Genomic DNA, 22,923 nt, shown 5'->3' with positions numbered 1-22,923 from the left:
TGTATGTGTAATGGTATTCACTGCTGAAGTAAAATACAGCCCAGTGTCTTTTCTGTCATCCCTGTGAGGTGTATCATTCCCCAGTTGAGGCAGGTGGGCAATTTGCTGCAAGACAGTTTTCTCTTTGCAAGATTATTTTATCAATCTCCCAAGGAAGTATAAACAAAAACTGCCTCTGATATTTTGCTCTTCTGTGGATTGAGCACTGATTTTTTTTTTTGAGAGGTGGGATGGGTGGAAGAAGTGAATCTCTCTTTCCTTCCACATGTGTGGGATTAGAAACTCAAGATGCTCTCGCTCTCATTTCCTTGCACGCTTGCTCTCCTATCTCCCTAAACTCATACTGTTGCACTAATTTCTTCATGCACTCGCGCCTTTAGTGTTGCTAAGCATAGAGGAGGTGAATTTATATCATTAGACTAATTTTTACCTGTCATGTTATTTAATCTTGGTGATAAAGTAAGTTTCTTAGTGAAGTTTCAGTAGTCCAAGAATGTTCACCTTGTTCCTCAGCACAAACCATCCATCCATTAAAACACAAAAATGTAGTCAAAATACCTAAAGATTAAATATCCAACCTTGTGAAGATTTGCAGAGGCTTCTCAAAGTTGTTATAACACATGTTCTCATCTGGCTGAGAGGCTGAAGTGGCACTTTCCACTCTTCCTGCTCTCCTCACTGGCTTCTTTGGACCACAGCTTCTCACCATGAAACCATGTGTAGACGTGAGCACCCCCAAATTGAAGTTTGTCACTGCTGTGCATTGCAATTAGAGTGGCCCGTGGGCAGCACTGTTTAGGTTCATGACCCTGTTTGTTCACAGGCCCTCTTGTAGAGTCCCTTTTTTGGACAGGGCCCCTGGGCATGGGACCCTGGCAGTCTGTGCATTAACGTGGCCCTGGTTAGCAGTACTTTACTTAACTCAGTGCTGTTGCTCAAATGTTCCATTCTCCACCACTGACATTCTTCATGTTAATGAGTACAAAATTCTCCCTCACCCATAAAGGTTTTTAAGTTGAACAATTGTTGCAGGTTTTCTTTGTCTGCTGCAGTATTACATATTAATAAACACTTAGGTACTTATAGTTTCCTGCCAGTGTTAGTACTAACAGCCTGTTTACCGTCAACAGATAGCAATAAGGCATTTAGTATTAATTGTTCTTTGTATTCCAAGTGCAAAGTTTTGGGTATTATGCTGTGTCTATACACAAAATTGTAATCCTTGTGTTTGGAGAATTATGTGTAATGACCTTGTATTATTTATGAAAACAGAAGAGCCACCTCCTTTTCAGGATAAATCTCCACTTCTTAAATATATTAAATATTTTTTGCAAGATGTTTTGAGTGTGCGAACCATATTACTGTATAACTATATTACCAAAAGGTTGTGTGTCTTTGGTAGAACTCTACAATATGAATTTTCTTCAGTTTGGAAATAACAATGGCCTTAGTGTGTCTTGGAGGAAAAAATGCATGTACTTCAAAAGTCTGGACTTGTCAGAACATCACATTTAATTTCATGTATAAAGTTAAAATCCCTTGCAAGTTGTAGAGTTTTCCCTTTGAGGATAAATCTTTCTTCCACCTGCTCTGAATGGGTTTGGAGTTATGACTATTGGGGAATCCTCGGAAACGCTGCATCATTGAATTTAAGAAATAACCTGAAATATTGCTAGAGTTTTTGTTTTTATTTACAAATGTCCCTGGATAAAAAGTTTGATTTTTAAAAAACAATTAATTTATGGGATGTGGGTGTCACTGGCTAGGCCAGCATTTATTGCCCATCCCTAATTGCCTTGAGAAGGTGGTGGTGAGCTGCCTTCTTGAACTGTTGCAGTCCATGTGAGGTAGGTACACCCACAGTGCTATTAGGAAGGGAGTTCCAGGATTTTCACCCAGCCACAGTGAAGGAACGGCAATATAGTTTCAAGTCACGATGGTGTACGACTTGGAGGGGAACTTGCAGGTGGTGGTGTTCCCATGCATTTGCTGCCCTTGTCCTTCTAGTTGGTAGAGGTCGCGGGTTTGGAAGGTGCTGTCTAAGGAGCCTTGGTGTGTTGCTGCAGTGCATCTTGTAGATGGTACACACTGCTGCGACTGTGCGTCGATGGTGGAGGGAGTGAATATTTGTTGATGGGGTGCCAATCAAGCGGGCTGCTTTGTCCTGGATGGTGTCGAGCTACTTGAGTGTTGTTGGAGCTGCACCCATCCAGGCAAGTGGAAGTATTCCATCACACTCGTGACTTATGTCTTGTAGATGGTGGATAGGCTTTGGGAAGTCAGGAGGTGAATTACTCGCTGCAGGATTCCTAGCCTCTGACCTGCTCTTGTAGCCATGGTATTTATATGGCTACTCCAGTTCAGTTTCTGGTCAATGGTAGCTCTTAGGTTGATAGTGGGGGATTCAGTGATGGTAATGCCATTGAATATCAAGGGGAGATGGTTAGATTCTCTCTTGTTGGAGATGGTTATTGCCCGGCACTTGTGTGGTGCGAATGTTAGTTGCCACTTATCAGTCCAAGCCTGGATATTGTCCAGGTCTTGCTGCATTTCTACACAGACTGCTTTGGTATCTGAGGAGTTGCGAATGGTGCTGAACATTGTGCAATCATCAGCGAACATCCCCACTTCTGACCTTATGATTGAAGGAAGGTCATTGATGAAGCAGTTGAAGATGGTTGGGCCAGGACATTACCCTGAGGAACTCCTGCAGTGATGTTCTGGAGCTGAGATGATTGACCTCCAACAACCACAACCATCTTTCTTTGTGTTAGGTATGATTCCAACCAGTGGAGAGTTTTCCCCCGATTCCCATTGACTTCAGTTTTGCTAGGGTTCCTTGATGCCATACTCTGTCAAATGCTGCTTTGATGTCAAGGGCTGTCACTCTCACCTCACCTCTTGAGTTCAGCCCTTTTGTCCATGTTTGAACCAAGGCTGTATTGAGGTGAGGAGCTGAGTGGCCCTGGTGGAACCCAAACTGAGTGTCATTGAGCAGGTTATTGCTAAGCAAGTGTCACTTGATGGCGCTGTTGATAACATCTTCCATCACTTTACTGATGATCAGGAGTAGACTGGGGCGGTAATTGGTTGGGTTGGACTTGTCCTGCTTTTTGTGTACAGAACCGACCTGGGCAATTTTCCACATTGCCATGTAGATGCCAGTGTTGTAGCTGTACTGGAGCAGCTTGGCTAGGGGCATGGTAAGTTCTGGAGCACAGGTCTTCAGTACTATTGCCGTAATATTGTCAGGGCCCATAGCCTTTGCAGTATCCAGTGGCTTCAATCGTTTCTTGATATCACGCAGAGTGAATCGAATTGGCTGAAGTCTGGCATCTGTGATGCTGGGGACGTCAGGAGGAGGCTGAGATGGATCATCAACTGCATTCTGGCTGAAGATTGTGGCAAATGCTTTTGATGCTCAGCTTGAATTGAAGGCTAATTTTATTAAAGTGAAGACTAGAGATGAGGAATTACTTAGTATTTACACAGCATTGACCACACATATGAACTAAAGTTAATATCTTATACTGTACACATGTAGCATTGCAGACAGTGAATAGTGCTGGATTTATTGATAAGTGCTGCTGTGAATGACTTCATGACAATGGGGCTATTTTTCTTTGCCTGCAGTTGTTAAATGGATATGTTGTTGACTGTGCCCATTTCTGGTACTTAGACCTCCAGTGAGGTTTTGGAGAAACTTCGACGCTACATGACCAGCACAAGATATTTCTGTGATATGAATTTTTTGTTTTTCTTTTAAGTAGCATTTTAACTTGCTAACTAACAATAAGGCTTGCATTAAACACAGTCTCAAAATACATTCGTTAAACTCACTGAGCTCAGTTTGAACAATGACATTAGGATTTGTGATGTACTGTTATTTTTACCCTATGCTATTATAGATATTGCTAAAAGTACCTGCAATATTTGAATGTCTGTGCCTGGCTAAGGACCATTGATAGTGATTTTCTGTTTTTATCAAAACCCAAAGACGTCACTAACTTGGTCCTGTTGGATCTGCATAAAAATAGGTTAGCAATTACTTTGGGGAGGGGAATCAAATCAGAGTCTTGGTTCTTTATATATAATGTCATATTCTTCAGTTTAGCGTAGTCAGAGAAATTATTGGCATCAAATGGAGACATCTGCTGGTAAATTATGGTTAGTTGTAAATTTATTTTGCACTGCGCGTTGTCTTGTGTTCAAAATGAAGTATTCTGGTATTTTTGTATACTTTTTAGGGAATCTTCTGTGCACTGCCCAGGGTGTTTCTGCTGATACTTTATTTTATAAAGACAGAATGATGTATTCTGCTGCTCAGGTAAAGTTAATTTTATGGCCATAAGATCCAATCCTTGGAACATCCGGAAGTCAGTTGCAGCCTGATTCCGCTTGTGCATTGCATTGTTTCCATGTAGATTGGTAGGCAGTTGTAACTTGTCTCCTTCCGAGCATGAGAAAAAATGATGATTGGCTTTATTTTAGGATATATATCTCTATATTTGTAACAAAGGGTAACATCTGAAGTATGATGGACTAGAAATTTATGTCTAGATGTAGACCAGTAGAACTCCCAGGTGTTGCCAACAGGTAGTTTTAGATCTGGAGCGTCGGTTCTGATGATTACTCACTGCAGTTCCACTGAAGCGTACAATGAATGGTGGGTTCTCCTATCGTGGTCGTGCAGCAAATTTAAATATTACACACCTCCTTGATACTGAAAGACACTAATCTCAGAACATTTTTTTTAAATAATCCTTTTTATTTACCGCTGTACCACAATTGCTTTGTACTCATGTTAAACATTTTGGTCTGGATTTTGTTTTCAGCAGCAAATAACGGCACTCTCCATTCACTCTGCTGACAGTTGCCTACAGAAATTTTGTGGACATGTTGGGCAGCAATTTCCTCTAATCCAACGTATTTTCCAGTGTGCACACTCTACAGGGGCTCTCTGGCATGTGTGAATGAGGCTCTTCAACCAGTCCGGTTCAAGAATCTTCCGAGACATGCAGACTCTAAACCAGGAAGTATAAAGCAAAAAACATAGATTTAAATGATGTACACAAAGCAAAATAAAGATTGGGAAATGCAGATGAGACTGAGGGACAGAAGTAAGAAATATTTAAAAAATTTACTTTTTAAAAAAAAAACATGAACACTAATTTTTCTTCAGAGGGAATGACACTCCAAAATTGTAAAATCAAATCTTCAGGGCAGAAAGATTTCTCAGCAATACTTATCTCACCATGCTGTTAAAGCTCACTAATTCCTCGGTGCACTGGCCCTAACATTTGCAGCTATTTTTCGTGCAGAACCAGTGGGAAGGACGGCAATTTCATGCCATTGCAGTAATTTCAATGTCGAGTCTGTCATCAAGGACTGCAACAGTGCACCCGTTTGAGGGGCAGAGTATCTCCGACAGTAACTTCTGGATTTCCTTGTTTAAGTGGACATGTGCTGCTTCAGAAGTTGCTGTCTGATATCCTCCATTTATAACCGTGAGCGCTGATGGCCTCAGAGCAGGAGTCTCCCTGGTGTCCTGACTAACATTTATCCTCCAATGAATATCACTAAAGCAGGTTATCTGGTAATCATCTTATAGTTTGTGGGACTTTGCTGAATATGTTTTACAATAGTGACTACACTTCAAAAGTACTTAATTGGTTATAAAGCAGTTTGCAACATCCTATGGTCTTGACAGGTGCTATATAAATGCAAGTTCTTCACAGAATCACAATTGTTACAGCGCAGAAGGGGGCCATTCGGCCAATTGTGTCTGCACCATGTAGAGTGCTATAGAAATAAAATTTAAGTTGCAAGTAACGTTCCCTTTGCAAAATTTATTTTCCTAGTTATTTACATTGGTGCTGCATTAAGGGAAGATAATTTTATAAACACAGACCACAGCCCTGTAGAGCAGGTGTAGGATACCATGGCTAACACTGGAGTGCCACGATACAACTGTGTCTTGCTAGGCCACTACTGAGGGCAACATGCTGAATTTTCAGGCTTCACACATGTCACAAATGGGGCAGTAGTGCCCCCAAGTGGTGGGCACTGCTTTAACACACAATTGCAGCTGTTACTGTGCTAGTGTGCTGCTGGATGACCATTGCATGATTGATGTGGTTTCCTGAGTAAGCTGATAGGTCTATTTGAGAACATTAAAAATAGGAGCAGGGTAGACCCTTCAAATAAAAACAAGAAATGCTGGAAATACTCAGCACGTCTGGCAGCATCTGTGGAGAGAGAAGCAGTGTTAACTTTTCAGGTCAGTGACCCTTCTTCAGAACTGGCAAATATAAGAAATATATAACCAAAAAGAAAAAAGAAAAAATAACTAAAAATAAAATTAAAATGGGGGGCCCGTCATGCTCTGAAATTATTGAACTCAATGTCCAGTCCGGGAGGCTGTACCGTGCCTAATCGGTAAATGAGATGCTGTTCCTCGAGCTTGAGTTGATGTTCACTGGAACACTGCAGCAATCACAGGACAGAGAGGTGAGCATGAGAGCAGGGGGATGTGTTGAAATGACCAGCATACGGAAGCTCGGGGTCATGCTTTCAGACTGAGCGGAGGTGTTCTACAAAGCGGTCACCCAATCTGCATTTGGTCTCCCCAATGTAGAGAAGACCACATTGTGAGCAGCAAATACAGTATACTACATTGAAATAAGTACAAGTAAATCGCTGCTTCACCTGAAAGGAGTATTTGGGGCCTTGGATAATGAGGAGAGTGGAGGTGATTGGGCAGGTATTACGCCTCCTACGATTGCAGGGGAAGGTGCCGTGGGAAGGGGTTGAGGTGGTGGGGGTAATGGAGGAGCGGACCAGAGTGTCGCGGAGGGAACGATCCCTTCGGAATGCTGACAGGGAAGGGAGGGGAAGATGCCTTTGGTAGTGGCATCACGCGGAGGGTGATTCTTTGAATATGGAGGCTAATGGGGTGGAAAGTGAGGACAAGGGGAACCCTGTCGCAGTTCTGGGAGGGAGGGGAAGTGGTGAGGGTAGAGGTGCGGGAAATGGGCTGGACATGGTTGAAGGCCCTGTCAACCACAGTAGGGGGGAATCCTCGGCTGAGGAAAAAGGAAGACATATCAGAAGCCCCTGAAACCTACTTTGCCATTCAGTGGCCCAGATTTTGTGGTCAGCAATGAAGCAACCTCTGTGGCATGGTTTTCCCCTTTTCCCACAGCATTTCAAATCTGGCAACAAGTCAAGAGGATGTCTTGGCATCTAGCAGCAATGACGTAAGCAAGCAGGTAAGGAGCCAATCACATTGAAGTATTCACACACAGTAAACCAGGAAGTTTAAAGCATTTAAAGTCTTATTTTAATTAAAATTTTCAGATCATGAAAGATGGAAGCTTAAAATAAGGATAAACAAATATTTTTACAAAAAAAAAATTCTTCATGTGGAAATTTTGCCATTTCACAACTATATAATTAGCTTTTCTGGGCCACTAAGGATGTTCAATAAATATGAAGTTAGTACGCTGTTTTAAAAACCCAGCTACAGCTCATTCAACAAGGTGTAACTGTTTTAAGGGTTTTTACATAGAACAGTACAGCACAGTACAGGCCCTTCGGCCCACGATGTTGTGCCGACCCTTTAACCTACCCTAAGATCGAACTACCTACATACCCTTCATACTACTATCATCCATGTACCTATCCAAGAGTCGCTTAAATGTCCCTAATGTATCTGCTTCTACTACCACCGTTGGCAGTGCATTCCACGCACCCACCACTCTCTGTGTAAAGAACCTACCTCTGACATCTCCCCGAAACCTTCCTCCAATCACCTTAAAATTATGCCCCTCGGTGATAGCCCTTTCCGCCCTGGGAAAAAGTCTCTGGCTATCCACTCTATCTATGCCTCTCATCATCTTGTACCCCTCTATCAAGTCACCTCTCATCCTTCTTCGCTCCAATGAGAAAAGCCCGAGCTCCCTCAACCTTTCTTCGTAAGACATGCCCTCCAGTCCAGGCAGCATCCTGGTAAATCTCCTCTGCACCCTCTCTAAAGCTTCCACATCCTTCCTATAATGAGGCGACCAGAACTGAACACAATATTCCAAGTGTGGTCTAACCAGGGCTTTATAGAGCTGCAGCATAACCTCGTGGCTCTTAAACTCAATCCCCTTGTTAATGGAAGCCAACACCCCATATGCCTTCTTAACCCTATCAACTTGGGTGGCAACTTTGAGGGATCTATGGACGTGGACCCCAAGATCCCTCTGTTCCTCCACACTGCCAAGAATCCTGTCTTTAAGCCTGTATTCTGCATTCAAATTCGATCTTCCAAAATGAATCACTTCACACTTTTCCAGGTTGAACTCCATCTGCCACTTCTCAGCCCAGCTCTGCATCCTGTCAATGTCCTGTTGCAACCTACAACAACCCTCCACACTATCCACAACTCCAGCAACCTTCGTGTCATCGGCAAACTTACTAACCCAGCCTTCCACTTCCTCATCCAAGTCATTTATAAAAATCACAAAGAGCAGAGGTCCCAGAACAGATCCCTGCGGAACACCACTGGTCACCGAGCTTCAGGCTGAATACTTTTCATCTACTACCACCCGCTGTCTTCTATGAGTCAGCCAATTCTGTATCCAGACAGCCAATTTTCCCTGTATCCCATGCCTCCTTACTTTCTGAATGAGCCTACCATGGGGAACCTTATCAAACGCCTTGCTCAAATCCATATACACCACATCCACTGCTCTTCCTTCGTCTGTGTTTTGTCACATCCTCAAAGAATTCAATAAGGCTTGTGAGGCATGACCTGCCCCTCACAAAGCCATGCTGACTATCTCTAATCAAACTATGCTTTTCCAAATAATCATAAATCCTGTCTCTCAGAATCCTCTCCAATAATTTGCCCACCACCGACGTAAGACTGACTGGTCTGTAATTCCCAGGGTTATCCCTGTTCCCTTTCTTGAACAAGGGAATAACATTTGCCACCTTCCAATCATCTGGTACTACTCCAGTGGACAGTGAGGACGCAAAGATCATCGCCAAAGGCGCGGCAATCTCTTCCCTCGCTTCCCGTAATAACCTTGGGTATATCACGTCTGGCCCCGGGGACTTATCTGTCCTCATATCTTTCAAAATTTCCAGCACATCCTCCTTCTTAACATCAACTTGTTCGAGCATATCAGCCTGTTCCACGCTGTCCTCACAAACGACAAGGTCCCTCTCGCTAGTGAATACTGAAGCAAAGTATTCATTTAGGACCTCCCCTACCTCCTCCGACTCCAGGCACAAGTTCCCTCCACTATCCCTGATCGGCCCTACCCTCACTCTGGCCATCCTCTTGTTCCTCACATAAGTGTAGAACGCCTTGGGATTTTCCTTAATCCTACCCGCCAAGACTTTTTCATGTCCCCTTCTAGCTCTCCTAAGTCCATTATTCAGTTCCTTCCTGGCTACAGTGAGACTTAGCAGAGTAAGAATGGAAGTTCTTGTCAATTCCATTGATTTCTGTGAATAAATTCTGCGGGGATGCCTCAACAACACATCCTCTGGAGAAGCATAGAAGCACTGGCAGCAGCTTCTGGATTTCTGCATTAATCTGTGTAAGTGTGGATTCCAGAAGTTGCGATCATGTTTCAGTGGAGTAAACACAGCAGACGCTGCCAGTTTCGCTGTTATTACTGCCACAGAATCTGGGTCAACAGGGTGTCCAAAAATCTGTTGATCTCGGTCTCGAATATACTCAATGACTGCGCATCCATAGCCCTCTGGTGCAGCGAATTCCAAAGATTACAACCCCTGGACAGAGAAATGCCTTTTCAACTTGGGCCTAAATTGCTGACCCTTTATCCTGAGACTGATCCCCAGTTCTAAATCTCCAGTCAGGGAAAATGCCCTCTCAGAATCTAGATCCACCTCAGGTGGATCGCATTTTAGAGTCATACAGGGAAATTAGCAAGCAGTTGTAACACTATTACATAGGATTACATGATGAGTCGTCCCACAGCGACCAAAACAATACGGAAGGCAGCAGTTACAGGTTATAAGTCCAGCTCAATTGGCGTAGAGATTGGGCGCCACGGGTTGCCTTTGTCGGTGGGAAAGGTCATCGCATCTCACTGGATAGCTACCGCCACCTCAAACCGGGCAGCCCCCGGTCAGTAAGGTTCTGTCCCGCCACAGTCCACCTGCTTCAATGGGTGCTTGGAGCTCAGGGTCATTGCCCGACAAGTGGACTGTAACACCGCACAAAACAGCATGACCAAAAAAGGAAAGAAGGTACCAGCCCTTCCTTTTGCAAGCTGGAACATCAGAACTATGTTTCCTGGCCTGTCGGAAGACCTTACACAAATCAACGATTCTCGGAAGACTGCCATCATCAACAACGAGCTCAGTAGACGCAATGTGGACATTGCAGCACTTCAGGAGACACACCTCCCTGCGAGCGGATCTCCCAAGAGAGCAAGGCTACACCTTCTTCTGGCAGGGTAGGGATCCTGAAGAACCAAGACAGCACAAAGTGGGCTTCGCCATCAGAATCTCTTTGCTCAGCATGATAGAGCCACCCTCAAATGGCTCGGAACGCATACTGTCCATCCGACTGTTCACTGCCTCTGGTCCAGTACACCTACTCAGCATCTATGCTCCAACAATCTGCTCCGCACCTGAAGCTAAAGACCAGTTCTACGAGGAACTCCATAATATCATTAGCAGCATCCCTAACACCGAACACCTATTCCTGCTTGGGGACTTTAACGCCAGGGTTGGGGCCGACCATGACTCATGGCCCTCCTGCCTTGGGCGCTATGGCATTGGAAGGATGAATGAGAATGGACAGAGACTGCTTGAGTTGTGTACCTATCATAACCTCTGCATCACCAACTCGTTCTTTCACACTAAACCCTGTCACCAGGCTTCTTGGAGGCACCCAAGATCACGTTTGGCACCAGCTGGACCTCATCGTCACAAGGCGAGCCTCTTTAAACAGCGTTCAAATCACACGCAGCTTCCACAGTGTGGACTGCGACACCGACCACTCCCTGGTGTGCAGCAAGGTTAGACTCAAACCAAAGAAGCTGCATCACTCCAAGCAGAAGGGCCGCCCGCGCATAAACACTAGCAGAATTTCTCATCCACAGCTATTACGTAAGTTTCTAAATTCACTTGATAAAGCCCTCCAAAACACTCCCACAGGGGATGCTGGGACCAAGTGGGCCCACATCAGAGACGCCATCTATGACTCAGCAATGACCACCTATGGCAATCGTGCGAAGCGGAATGCAGACTGGTTTCAATCTCACATTGAAGAGCTGGAACCTGTCATAGCCGCTAAGTGCATTGCATTGCTGAACTACAAGAAAGCCCCCAACGTGTTAACATCCGTAGCACTTAAAGCTGCCAGAAGCGCTGCACAAAGAACAGCCAGGCGCTGCGCAAATGACTACTGGCAACACCTATGCAGTCATATTCAGCTGGCCTCTGACACAGGAAATATCAGAGGAATGTATGATGGCATTAAGAGAGCTTTTGGGCCAACCATCAAGAAGTTTCTCCCCCCCCCTCCCCCCTGCCCCTCAAATCTAAATCAGGGGACACAATCACTGACCAAGGCAAGCAAATGGACCGCTGGATGGAACACTACCTAGAACTGTACTCCAGGGAGAATGTTGTCATTGAGACTGCCCTCAATGCAGCCCTGTCTCTGCCAGTCATGGATGAGCTGGACGTACAACCAACAAAATCGGAACTCCGTGATGCCATTGATTCTCTAGCCAGCGGAAAAGCCCCTGGGAAGGACGGCATTACCCCTGAAATCATCAAGAGTGCCAAGCCTGCTGTACTTTCAGCACTGCACGAACTGCTTTGCCTGTGCTGGGATGAGGGTGCAGTACCACAGGACATGCGCGATGCCAATATCATATCATCACCCTCTATAAGAACAAGGGTGACTGCAGTGACTGCAACAACTGTCGTGGAACCTCCATGCTCAGCATAGTGGGGAAAGTCATCGCTCGTGTCGCTTTAAACAGGCTCCAGAAGCTGGCTGAGTGTGTCTATCCTGAGGCACAGTGTGGCTTTCGAGCAAAGAGATCCACCATTGACATGCTGTTCTCCCTTCGCCAGCTCCAGGAGAAATGCCGTGAACAACAGATGCCCCTCTATGTTGCTTTCGTTGATCTCACTAAAGCCTTTGACCTCGTCAGCAGACGTGGTCTCTTCAGACTACTAGAAAAGATTGGTTGCCCACCAAAGCTACTGAGTATCATCACCTCATTCCATGACGATATGAAAGGCACAATTCAGCATAGCGGCACCTCATCAGACCCCTTTCCAATCCTGAGTGGTGTGAAACAGGGTTGTGGTCTCGCACCTGCACTGTTCGGGATCATCTTCTCCCTGCTGCTCTCACATGCTTTCAAGTCTTCAGAAGAAGGAATTTTCCTTCACACAAGATCGGCTGCAGGTTGTTCAACCTTGCTCGTCTAAAAGCGAAGACCAAAGTACGGAAAGTCCTCATCAGGGAACTCCTCTTTGCTGACGATGCTGTATTAGCAGCTCACACTGAAGAGTGTCTGCAGAGACTCTTCGACAGGTTTGCGGCTGCCTGTGATGAATTTGGCCTCACCATCGGCCTCAAGAAAACAAACATCATGGGACAGGACGTCAGAAATGCCCCATCCGTCAATATCGGCAACCACACTCTGGAAGTGGTTCAAGAGTTCACCTACCTAGGCTCAACTATCACCAGTAACCCGTCTCTCGATGCAGAATTAAACAAGCGCATGGGAAAGGCTTCCTCTGCTATGTCCAGACTGGCCAAGAGAGTGTGGGAAAATGGCGCACTGACACGGAACACAAAAGTCCAAGTGTATCAAGCCTGTGTCCTCAGTACCTTGCTCTACAGCAGCGAGGCCTGGACAACGTACGTCAGCCAAGAGCGACGTCTCAATTCATTCCATCTTCGCTGCCTCCGGAGAATCCTTGGCATCAGGTGGCAGGACCGTATCTCCAACACAGAAGTCCTCGAGGCAGCCAACATACCCAGCATATACACCCTACTTAAGCCAGCGGCGCCTGAGATGGCTTGGCCATGTGAGCCGCATGGAAGATGGCAGGATCCCCAAGGACACATTGTACAGCGAGCTCGTCACTGGTACCAGACCCAACGGCCGTCCATGTCTCTGCTTTAAAGACGTCTGCAAGCGCGACATGAAGTCCTGTGACATTGATCACAAGTCGTGGGACTCGGTTGCCAGCGATCGCCAGAGCTGGCGGGCAACCATAAAGGCGGGGCTAAAGCATGGCGAGTCGAAGAGACTTAGCAGTTGGCAGGAAAAAAAGACAGAAGCGCAAGGAGAGAGCCAACTGTGTAACAGCCCCAACAACCAATTTCTTCTGCAGCACCTGTGGAAGAGTCTGTCACTCTAGAATTGGCCTTTATAGCCACTCCAGGCGCTGCTTCACAAACCACTGACCACCTCCAGGCACTTACCCATTGTCTTCCGAGACAAGGAGGCCAAAGAAGAACAGCACAGAAACAGGCTATTTGGCTCAACTGGTCTATGCTGGTGTGTTCGCTTCTGTTCCTTCCTTTTTAGTTTTAGAGATACAGCACTGAAGCAGGCCCTTCGGCCCACTGAGTCTGTGCCGACCATCAACCACCCATTTATACTAATGCAACACTAATCCCATATTCCTGACACATCCCCACCTGTCCCTATATTTCCCTACCACCTACCTGTAGTAGGGGCAATTTATAATGGCAAATTTACCTACCAACCTGCAAGTCTTTTGGCTGTGGGAGGAAACCGGAGCACCCGGAGAAAACCCACGCAGACACAGGGAGAACTTGCAAACTCCACACAGGCAGTACCCAGAATTGAACCCGGGTCGCTGGAGCTGTGAGGCTGCGGTGCTAACCACTGCGCCACTGTCGCCCTCGGTTAAAATAGTAATTGAGCCCCTATGCTGTATATTGAACCTTTTTAATTTCCATTTTTGGCTGATCTGGTTGGAATGTGTGCTGTACATGCTCCAAATGTTATTAGTGCAGCCTGCCTAAGAGGATTCTAAAGGTTATCTTATCCTAATTTTTGTGGGACTGGGTAATGTAGGAGTGCTCCTCTAAGCTCTACAAAACCAACTTGAGCCACTGCTGCTCTGGCTGTCCCTCAGATATCGGCCCCACTTTCCTCATGGACCTACGTTCTTGTGGCAAATATACTGATCTTACAGAGACTCTGAGCCATTGGGCTGCCCCTGAGTGCTTGATCTCTATCTGCAGCTTGCTACCCTGATGCTAATTGAGCCCGAAGCTCAACATGATCTGGACTTCACCCATTCCGCATTCTGCTGGCCAGCCACCTGAACTCTGGTGTGGTATTCGAGTCGCATATAGAGTTGACTAGGTTTGTCAAGTTCCCTGAATACTTATTTTAACAATCAGGAGTGAAATACATTTCCATTCATACAGCAGACCAAAAGGCTTTGACAGTGAGTGAATGAGTCAGTCTGTCCTGACTCCATCGCAGGACTCTGACCCTGAGACATATGCTACCTCCCACCCAAGCAGCTGAGTCGTGCAGCACAACTGTCCTCATCTCGTTGCGTCCACAGCAGGGAAATAGGCCATTTGGCCCAAGTGGTCCCCCCAAAAAATAGTATCATATCCGCAAATAATATTTTCAGACCTTGGTATGGTGGAAATAAAAGCTATAACTGGGAAGGTTCAGATGCATATTTTAACCGGTGATCTCTTAACTAGAAAGATTGTAGGTTATTCGAAGAAACAAGAAGAATTCTGGTCACTGCTGGCAGACAGTGGGAAGTTCCCAGAAAGCCAAACCTGACATTTACAACCTCCCAGTTCTGTTTAAACTTCAGGTTCTCATCCACCATGGCACTAGATCACAAGACCATTCCCTCAAGGATTACTAAATATCAATTGTTTGCCTCCACTGGTACATCTTGCATACCATCTTTCTGTGTATCATCGTGTCAGTCTTGGCTTAGTGGTAATACTCTTACCTCCTGAGTCAGAAGTTTGTGGGTTCAAGCTCCACTCCAGGACTTCAACAAATAATCTAGGTTCACAGTGCAATGCAGTATGGAAGGATTGCTGCACTGTCGGAGGTATCCTCTTTTCGGCTGTAAAGGGACAAGCCAACATGTGCACAGCTTTCCCTGTAGCAGCCAAACAATGCATTACATGGTATAATGATCCCTGCCATTCTAAAGTCACAGATCAGTTGGCTTACAGTGAGCTATTAGTACTTCTAATAATTGCAACTGACAATGCATTTTACGCAATAATTTTATCTATGATTTTTAATATTGACAGTGTTAATTAGAATTTTAATTTTGTTTGTGTTGAAAAGTGTGAAAAAATAAGTACAGTGGCAAGCTTTAAAGTGTTAAACAGCTATATCTGTATCAAACTTATGCTGCAAATTAGTTCTGAACAGGAAAAGGAGGGTTTTGTTTCTCTCTCAACGGAAACGGTGACAATGATTACCATGGTGGCGTTTACCCTGAACGGGAATAATAGTACCAGAAATATGACATGTCGACAACCAGATGACAAAATTTCCTGGTCTTGTAACATTTTATACATCATGCTGTTTTCAATGACTTCACAAGGGAGGAATAAAGTCAAATCATTCACAGTGAAGCACCAACTGTTGGAACTGAGCATACATTCTTTCGTTATTTTTAGAAGGTCTGTAACCACCCAGCTGTCTCATTGCAGCACCAGTGAAATGACACTTTGACAACCTATCACATTTCTCCTTCACTCTGAACGGAAGCTGCATCAGTGGCTGGGGTACTTCTTCAAAACTGCTTTGTTGGGAGTATATGTAGTTGGCAGCTCGAGTTTTATTTTTAAAGCTAGATGCCAGAAGATAGAAACCAGGTATCTAAAATAAAATTAATTTTATTTTTTTTATTTCCTGTGTTGTTAAATAATGTAACACCGTTTGTACCAATGTTTCATATCTATAAGTTAAGAGTGCTGCCTAGTTTAGGCCAAAGTTGTTGCCTGTGTCTATTTTTAGTGGTAACGGAAAGTGGTGCAGGCATGTTTGGTTCTATTGCTGCATCATTTTGTCCAAAATGGGTCTGTGAGGTTGCCTTTAGTTTAGCACCTTTCTGTTTCTTAACATTGCCATATGCTGTACCGTGAAATTGATTCTACGTTTAGGGGTTACTTGGACTAAAACAAAGAACAAGTGCGTATATGCCATTTCAAGGCTGTGTGTATATATATTTTTACATTTGTTCATTTGAAGGAGAGCACTTGCACATTATAGCATGGTATTTTTTTTTCTCCTATGCCCTCATTGACTATTGGAATTGAGGATGTTTAAAATATTCTCAAGTCTTTATGCTGACTTTTTGAACCCTTGTTAACTGTTGGGCAGTCTATAGTTTAATGTGATGCCTGATTTAGTTTTAACATTAAAGGTGCTCTATAAATATAATAAAATATCCCAAGACGCTTTTCAGGAGCATTAGAAGGCCATGTATGACACTGAGCTACAAAAAGCTATTGAGTCAGATGACCAAAAGCTTGGTCAAAGAGGTAGGTGTTAAGGAGTGTCTTAAAGGAGGAAAACGAGGTGGAGATGTGTAGGGAGGGTATTCCAGAGCTTGGGGCCGAGGCAACTGAAGGTGCGGTCACCAATGGTGGAGCAGTTAAAAATTAGGGATGCACAAGAGGTCAGCATTAGACGAGTGTAGATATCTTGGAGGGTTGTGGGACTGGAGGAGATTAGAGATAGGGAGGGGCAAGGCCATGGTGGGATTTGAAAACCAGGATGAGAATTTTAAAATCAAGGCATTGCTTGACCGGCAGCCAATATAGGTCAGCGAGGACAGGGGAACAGGACTTGATGCGAGGGAATGTACAATAAATGGGATACTGAGTCATGTGGAGGAACAGAGAGACCTTGGACTGTGAGTCGACCGATCCTAAAAGGTAGCAGGACAGGTTGATAAGGTGCTTAAGGCATATGGCATGCATTCCTTTATTAGCCGAGGGATAGAATACAATAGCAGGGAGGTTATACTCAAATGGTATACAATACTAGTTAGACCACAGCTTGAGTACTGTGTACAATTCTGGTCTCCACATTACAGGAAGGATGTAATTGCACTGGTGAGGGTGCAAAGGAGATTTACAAGCATGCTGCCAGGGCTGGAAAGTTTAGTTATGAGGAAGGACTGGATCGGTCTGGGTTGTTTTCCTTTGAATAGAGGGTAACTTAATTGAGGTGTATAAAATTATGAGGAGCCTAGATAAATAGGAATGACCTATTTACCTTAGCAGAGGGGTTCATAACCAGGGGACATAGAGTTAAAGTAATTGATAGAAGAATTAGAGGGTAGATGAGGAAAAGTTATTTCACCCAGAGGGTGCTAGGGACCTGGAGCTCACTGCCTGAAAGGGTAGTAGAGGCAGAAACTCACACCACATTTAAAAAGTACTTGGATGTCTGCTTGAAGAGCCGTGACCTGCAGGGCTATGCACCCAGTGCAGCAAGGTGGTATTAGACTGGCTCTTCGTTGCTCTTCGTTGACTGACATGGACACGATGGGCTGAATGGCCTCCTTCTTTGTCATAAATTTTCTGTGATTTCTTTTAGCACATTGCTTTGAGATGAAAGCTATTTTTAAAATGACTGAACTTAAAATTAACTCTTTGCTAAAACAAACAATATCTACTAGTGCATGGGTAGAGATTTTGACCAACTTTACAGCCTAAAGACTGTCTCTGCCCCTGCCTGAGCCTACCTTCCACTGAAACTCTCTTCTATGTTTCAGTCACCTCCAGGCTTAACAACAATTTGAATGCTTTCCTGGCTGGCCTCCCATCTTCCACTTTCTGTAAATTTCGGTTCATTCAACGCTCTGTTTCCCATATCCTATCCTGCACAGTTTTAGTCATTCATACCCATGACTTTGTGGACCTACATTGCCCTTTGATTCTGTAACATCTCTAATTTAGAAGTCTCATCCATGCATTTTTTAACCCTTTCATAGCGTTACCCCTCCCTAGTTCTGTAACCTCTTCCAGCTCTACAAATTCTTCTTGAACTCAGGCTTTTTGTGCATGCCTCCCCCCCCCACCACCCACCCACCGCCCCCCTCATCATTGGCTGTGCCTTCAGCTGTCTCCAGTGCCTAGCTCTGGAATTCCCTTTTTAAACTCCACTCTTGACCTGCCTCCTCTATTTTGAGGCCCTCCCTAAAAGCTACTACTTTGACCAAGCTTTTTGTCACCTGTGCTACGTTTATTTTGGCATTCATTTTTTTGTCGTCTTATGACTCTGAAGCGCCTTGCTATGGTTTTCTACGTTAAAGGTGCTATTTGTATAATACAAGTTGTTACTTTTGTGCTTTCATAACATATGTTTCCCATCAGGCAGGGCTGTCCTCTCTCCCCTGTCTGTTTGCTGTATCGAATCTTTCGCTGAGTCCATTAGGGAAGATGCGGGCATAAGAGGGGTGACAATCCCTGGCAGCAGAGTCACTCAGGTTAAAGCCTCCCTGTACATGGGCAACATCACCCTCTTCTGCTAGGATCCGCTGTCCGTTTGCCGGCTGATGCGCATCTGCGACCAGTTTGAACTGGTCTTGGGAGCCAAATTAAATCGCAGAAAGTGAGGCTATGTTCTTTGGGAACTGAGCCGACCGATCCTTTGTCCCCTTCACCATCAGGTCAGACTACCTGAAGGTGCTGGAGATATGGTTTGGGGGGGCTGGGGCTTGTGCCAAAAACTGGAAGGAGCGAGTAGCCATGGTAAAACTGGGCATGTAGGAGCACTGTTCTCTCTCCATTGTGGGTAAGAACCTTGTTATCAGGTATGAAGCGCTCATGTTGTTACTATACATGGTGCAGGTCTGTCCCATACCCCACTCCTGTGCTGTGGCACTCACCCAAACCATCTTCTGCTTTATCTAGAGATCCAAAATGGACCATGTCTGCAGGGGTACTATGTTCAAACCTCTGGATAAAGGGGGAAAAACGTACCCAACGTTGCCCTCATCCTGATGACTACCTTTTGTGTGTGGCTGCATGCCCCAGTACGCAAAAACAAAGTGTCACTACGTGCTGAGGTTCTCTCTGTCCCCGGTGTTGCAAAGGATGAGTCTGGTCACATTGCCGCGGAATTCTCCATTCAGTTGGACTGTGCCATACCACCTATCCTTCATGGAAAAGTTTGTGTGGAAAAACACCTTTGACCACACATCCATCTGGCAGTGGTCCGCACGGAATGTCCTCAAGGACCTTTGGGAAAAGGAGATGGTGGATCCTGTTGGATGGTTCCCCGAGCAGACCGCCAAAGTCATTTGGCAGAATGCCTCATCGCCAGAACTGTCAAACCAGCACCAAGATTTAGCTCAGCTGGTGGCGAGAAGGGCCCTCCCCATCAGATCCTTCCTGCACGCCCGGAGTCTCATTGTCTCCGCACACTGCCCTCGAGGTGGCTGTGGTGGGGAAGAGACTGTTGTCCACCTCCTTCTGGAATGTGCATTTTCAAAGCAGATCTGGAAAGCAATGCAGTGGTTTTTGTCAAAGTTCATCCCAAGCAGCTCTAACACAGGACTCTGCCCTATGAGCTGTTCCCAGGGACACACACTGAAATAAACATCAACTGCTGCTGGGGAACCATCAACCCGGTGAAAGACGCTCTTTGGTCTGCCCGAAACTTGCTGGTGTTCCAGTGCAAACTGTTATCCACGATTGAGTGTTGCAGACTGGCACATTCCAAGGTCCAGGACTACGCGCTGAGGGATGCACTAAAGCTTGGGGCAGCCACTACAAAGGCTCAATGGGGAAAGGCCACTGTGAAGGTCATCCTGCCATAGTAAACCGAGGGTCTGGAACCCTTGTAAAACCCCTCAGGCTGTATGCACCAAAATATGTTTTTGCTGTGTAATGCAAATGTCCATTGTATGTCAAATGGAATGGCAAGAGTTGTGAGGAAACTCACGTTCTGTAACGAAGGAGTTTGATCTGTAGTGCACATTCTAAAATGTCAAGTTTCAACTGTGTGTAATGTATTTTAAAAAGATTTTTATGAATAAAGTATATTTTTGAAAAAAAACTTACTTGGAAAACAAAAGCTGTTCAAAACAGTCAATTTATTGAGATATTGAATTGAAGATTTAGGAATTTCGGTTACAAGAAATTAACAAATTAAAGAGCAAACTCCTACTTTTGGAGACATATATCATTACTGGCCTGTGAGGAAGCAAAAGTCAGAGAAAATGAGCAATAACTAAAACAAACACATTTGGTATTGGAGCAATGTGGAAGAGACGTTTTAAAACATAATAATAGAGCCAAATATATAGGAAGTAAATAGTCATACTTTGTGGTTTAAAATATATAAATTTTTTTGAATTGGGAGTGTCGACAAGCAAAGGACAAAATCTGTTTTTCTATCCCTGTCACTTGAACCCCAAAATCATATTTACTTTTGGGAAACTCTAGGTTTTTAGGACAAAAGTGTGTAAAACAGTAGTTCAGCCTCAACTGGACTATTGTGTCCAGTTTCTGGGGCACCATGCTTTCGGAAGGATGTTAAGGCATTAGAGACGGTGTAGAAAAGATTCACGAGAATGGTTTTTAGGGATGAGGAATTTCAGTTGTGTGAGTAGGTTGGAGAAGGTGGGTCTGGTCTCCTTGGAGAAGAGATTAAGAGATTTGATAGTGGTGCTCAAAATCATGAGGGGGTCTGGGCAGAGTAGATGGGGAGAAAGTGTTTCCATTGGTCGAAGGGTCCAGGAACCAGCAGACACTGATTTAAGGTTACTGGGCAAAAGAAGCCAATGGTGACATGAGGGAAAACTTATTTTTTTACGCAGCGGGTTGTTAGGATCTGGAATGCACTGCCTGAGAGTGTGGTGGAGGCAGATTCAATCAAGGCCTTCAAAAGAGAACTGAATAATTATCTGAAGAGAAAATTTGCAGGGCTACAGGAAAGGGCTGGGGAGTGGGATTAGGTGAGTTTCAGGGAGCTGGCACAGACACGATGGGCTGAATGGCTGCCTTCTTGTGCTGTAACCATTCTATGATTCCATAAAAGAGTTTTAGGAAGAACATCAATTATACCATCCACAAAAAAGAGGAAATGATTGGATTGGCATTCTGTGCTACAAAGACATTTTCTACCTATAAAAGAGGAATAACCCTGTATAGAAGTTCAAGGGAACTCTGCCAGTAGAGGCCTGCTTCAGGTTGGGGAAAAAAGAACCCGACCCGAACCCGACTGAATCCACAGCAGACCCGATCCCGACTTGAGTCCCTCTGATTTGGCCCCGAGCCCAGCCCGACCTGACCCGACCCGAGCCTGACCATCCCGTTACTTACCTTCCAACTGGGAAGCTCCACGAAGCTGAAGCGCATGTGCGATGATGTCATAGTGACATCATTCGCTCACTGCGCACACTCAGTTTCATCCTGGACTCCCAGCTCAGGTAAGTTTTTTTTTTCATTCTTACCGGCAGAGCACTTACTGTGTGTGTCCGACCCGACCTGACACGTCGTCGGATCCCATCGGGTTCAGGTCGGGCAGCAGGCCTCTACTCTGCAGTGAGCCAAAGACATTGAAATTGCAGTTTTTTTTTTTAAGAAGACACTTCCTACTTTCTCACCCTAGTCCCAGGATATACCACTACATTTGGTGAAATGATATTAATTTCTTTGCTTTATTGTAAACTAACATTAATAGTACACCAAATAATATAGAACAGAGGAGCTTAGTTTTGTGTGAATAGTTTAATTCCAGATTAAATGTTTGCCATTGGAAAACCATGCTCACATCTATGCATTATTAGTCTAAGACTGTGTCTGAATTTCTGCAACAGTTGGGAAACACCAGTTTAGAAATGACAGGTATTTTGTCAAACACAAGTGCAGATGGGCCAAAGGATATGCTTAATAAAGCCTATGACATGGATAATTAGGGACAATCTCTTGGCATTTCTTCGCGGACAAAGATTTTGGGAAGGTTGTACTCATCGGTATTGAGTGATAGTTGGGGTGGATTTTCTTCTTGCCTGCGCAGTGGTGCTTTAAGGTAGAGTATAGTTTGCGCTGACTGACCCACCCTTTAAGCCTGGAGCTTATCTGTCGTGGTCCAGTGAACTGGGACGGCGGCAGCGAGGTCTCCAAGCCGTAGGTTTGGATTCAGAGTTTCCCTCTCCCAGGTGGGTTGCCGACCAGGCTTGAAGGGACCCTCCTTGCTATTTTATCCATAACTGGTATACCAACAACTGTAGTCCACACAATATGGTGTAGCACACCTTTGGTCCAGAACATGAAGGTCATTTGAGCCGCTTGGAATCCTTCCACTCTGGCCGTTTTCCTTTTATCAAGGAAGACATCCACCCAGGTGGTGTCATGTTCATAATTTCTCCCCTGGGTACGTTTCGCCCGTCAGCTGAAACGGTGTGTACCGGGGTGTAGCGCTTGGAGTCAGCAGTGAGAGCTGGGTGTAGATGAGGACCAGTGATTCCAGTCCATCCTACAGATTAGATGCAGCTGACTGAAAATACAAGGGTGCTGCCTCTATCTGAAAACCCATGCACACTGATTAGGGAAAATATTGAATATGTAAAATATATAGAACGCGAAGCTACACAGTCGAAAACCTCAGTTGCAATTATGTTGCAAAGATTTAAAAAGACTACAAAATATAGATGAAAATGACTATAATGACATTCATTATTGACTGCTGGCCTACTCCAGTTTGTGCTTGCAATCTGGTGTTATAAAGCCGTACCAACAATTTATAGTTCTTTCCAGGACAAAGACATGCTTCATTTATTTCTGGTGGAATTCAGAGAAAGCTACAGTCCAAAAATATTTTTGTCCAAATTTTGGAGCCAATAGACTGAGGGATTGATTTGTGAGGCTAA

At 44.8% G+C, this 22,923-nt stretch overlaps 1 protein-coding gene across 16 annotated transcripts in view; it reads left to right on the top strand.

The window, feature by feature from the left end:
• Positions 1-22,923, top strand: part of myo18ab (myosin XVIIIA b) — a 346,088-nt gene that overhangs the window by 109,780 nt on the left and 213,385 nt on the right. For 2 of the 16 annotated variants that reach the window (XM_068010425.1, XM_068010419.1), the window contains exon 1: positions 15,797-15,907. The exons of 13 other annotated variants lie outside the window; for them this stretch is intronic. In XM_068010425.1, the coding sequence (XP_067866526.1) occupies positions 15,887-15,907 (21 nt within the window). In that variant the 5' untranslated portion in view covers positions 15,797-15,886. Of the gene's footprint in view, positions 1-15,796; positions 15,908-22,923 lie in introns of those variants that run through there. One more of the 16 variants, XM_068010424.1, reaches the window with a different exon arrangement.

Source organism: Heterodontus francisci, chromosome 30 (genome assembly GCF_036365525.1).
Source record: "Heterodontus francisci isolate sHetFra1 chromosome 30, sHetFra1.hap1, whole genome shotgun sequence".
In the NCBI taxonomy this organism is placed as follows: domain Eukaryota; kingdom Metazoa; phylum Chordata; class Chondrichthyes; order Heterodontiformes; family Heterodontidae; genus Heterodontus; species Heterodontus francisci.
The sequence above is the reverse complement of the archived record's forward strand: the minus strand, read 5'-3'. Positions and strand labels throughout refer to the sequence as shown.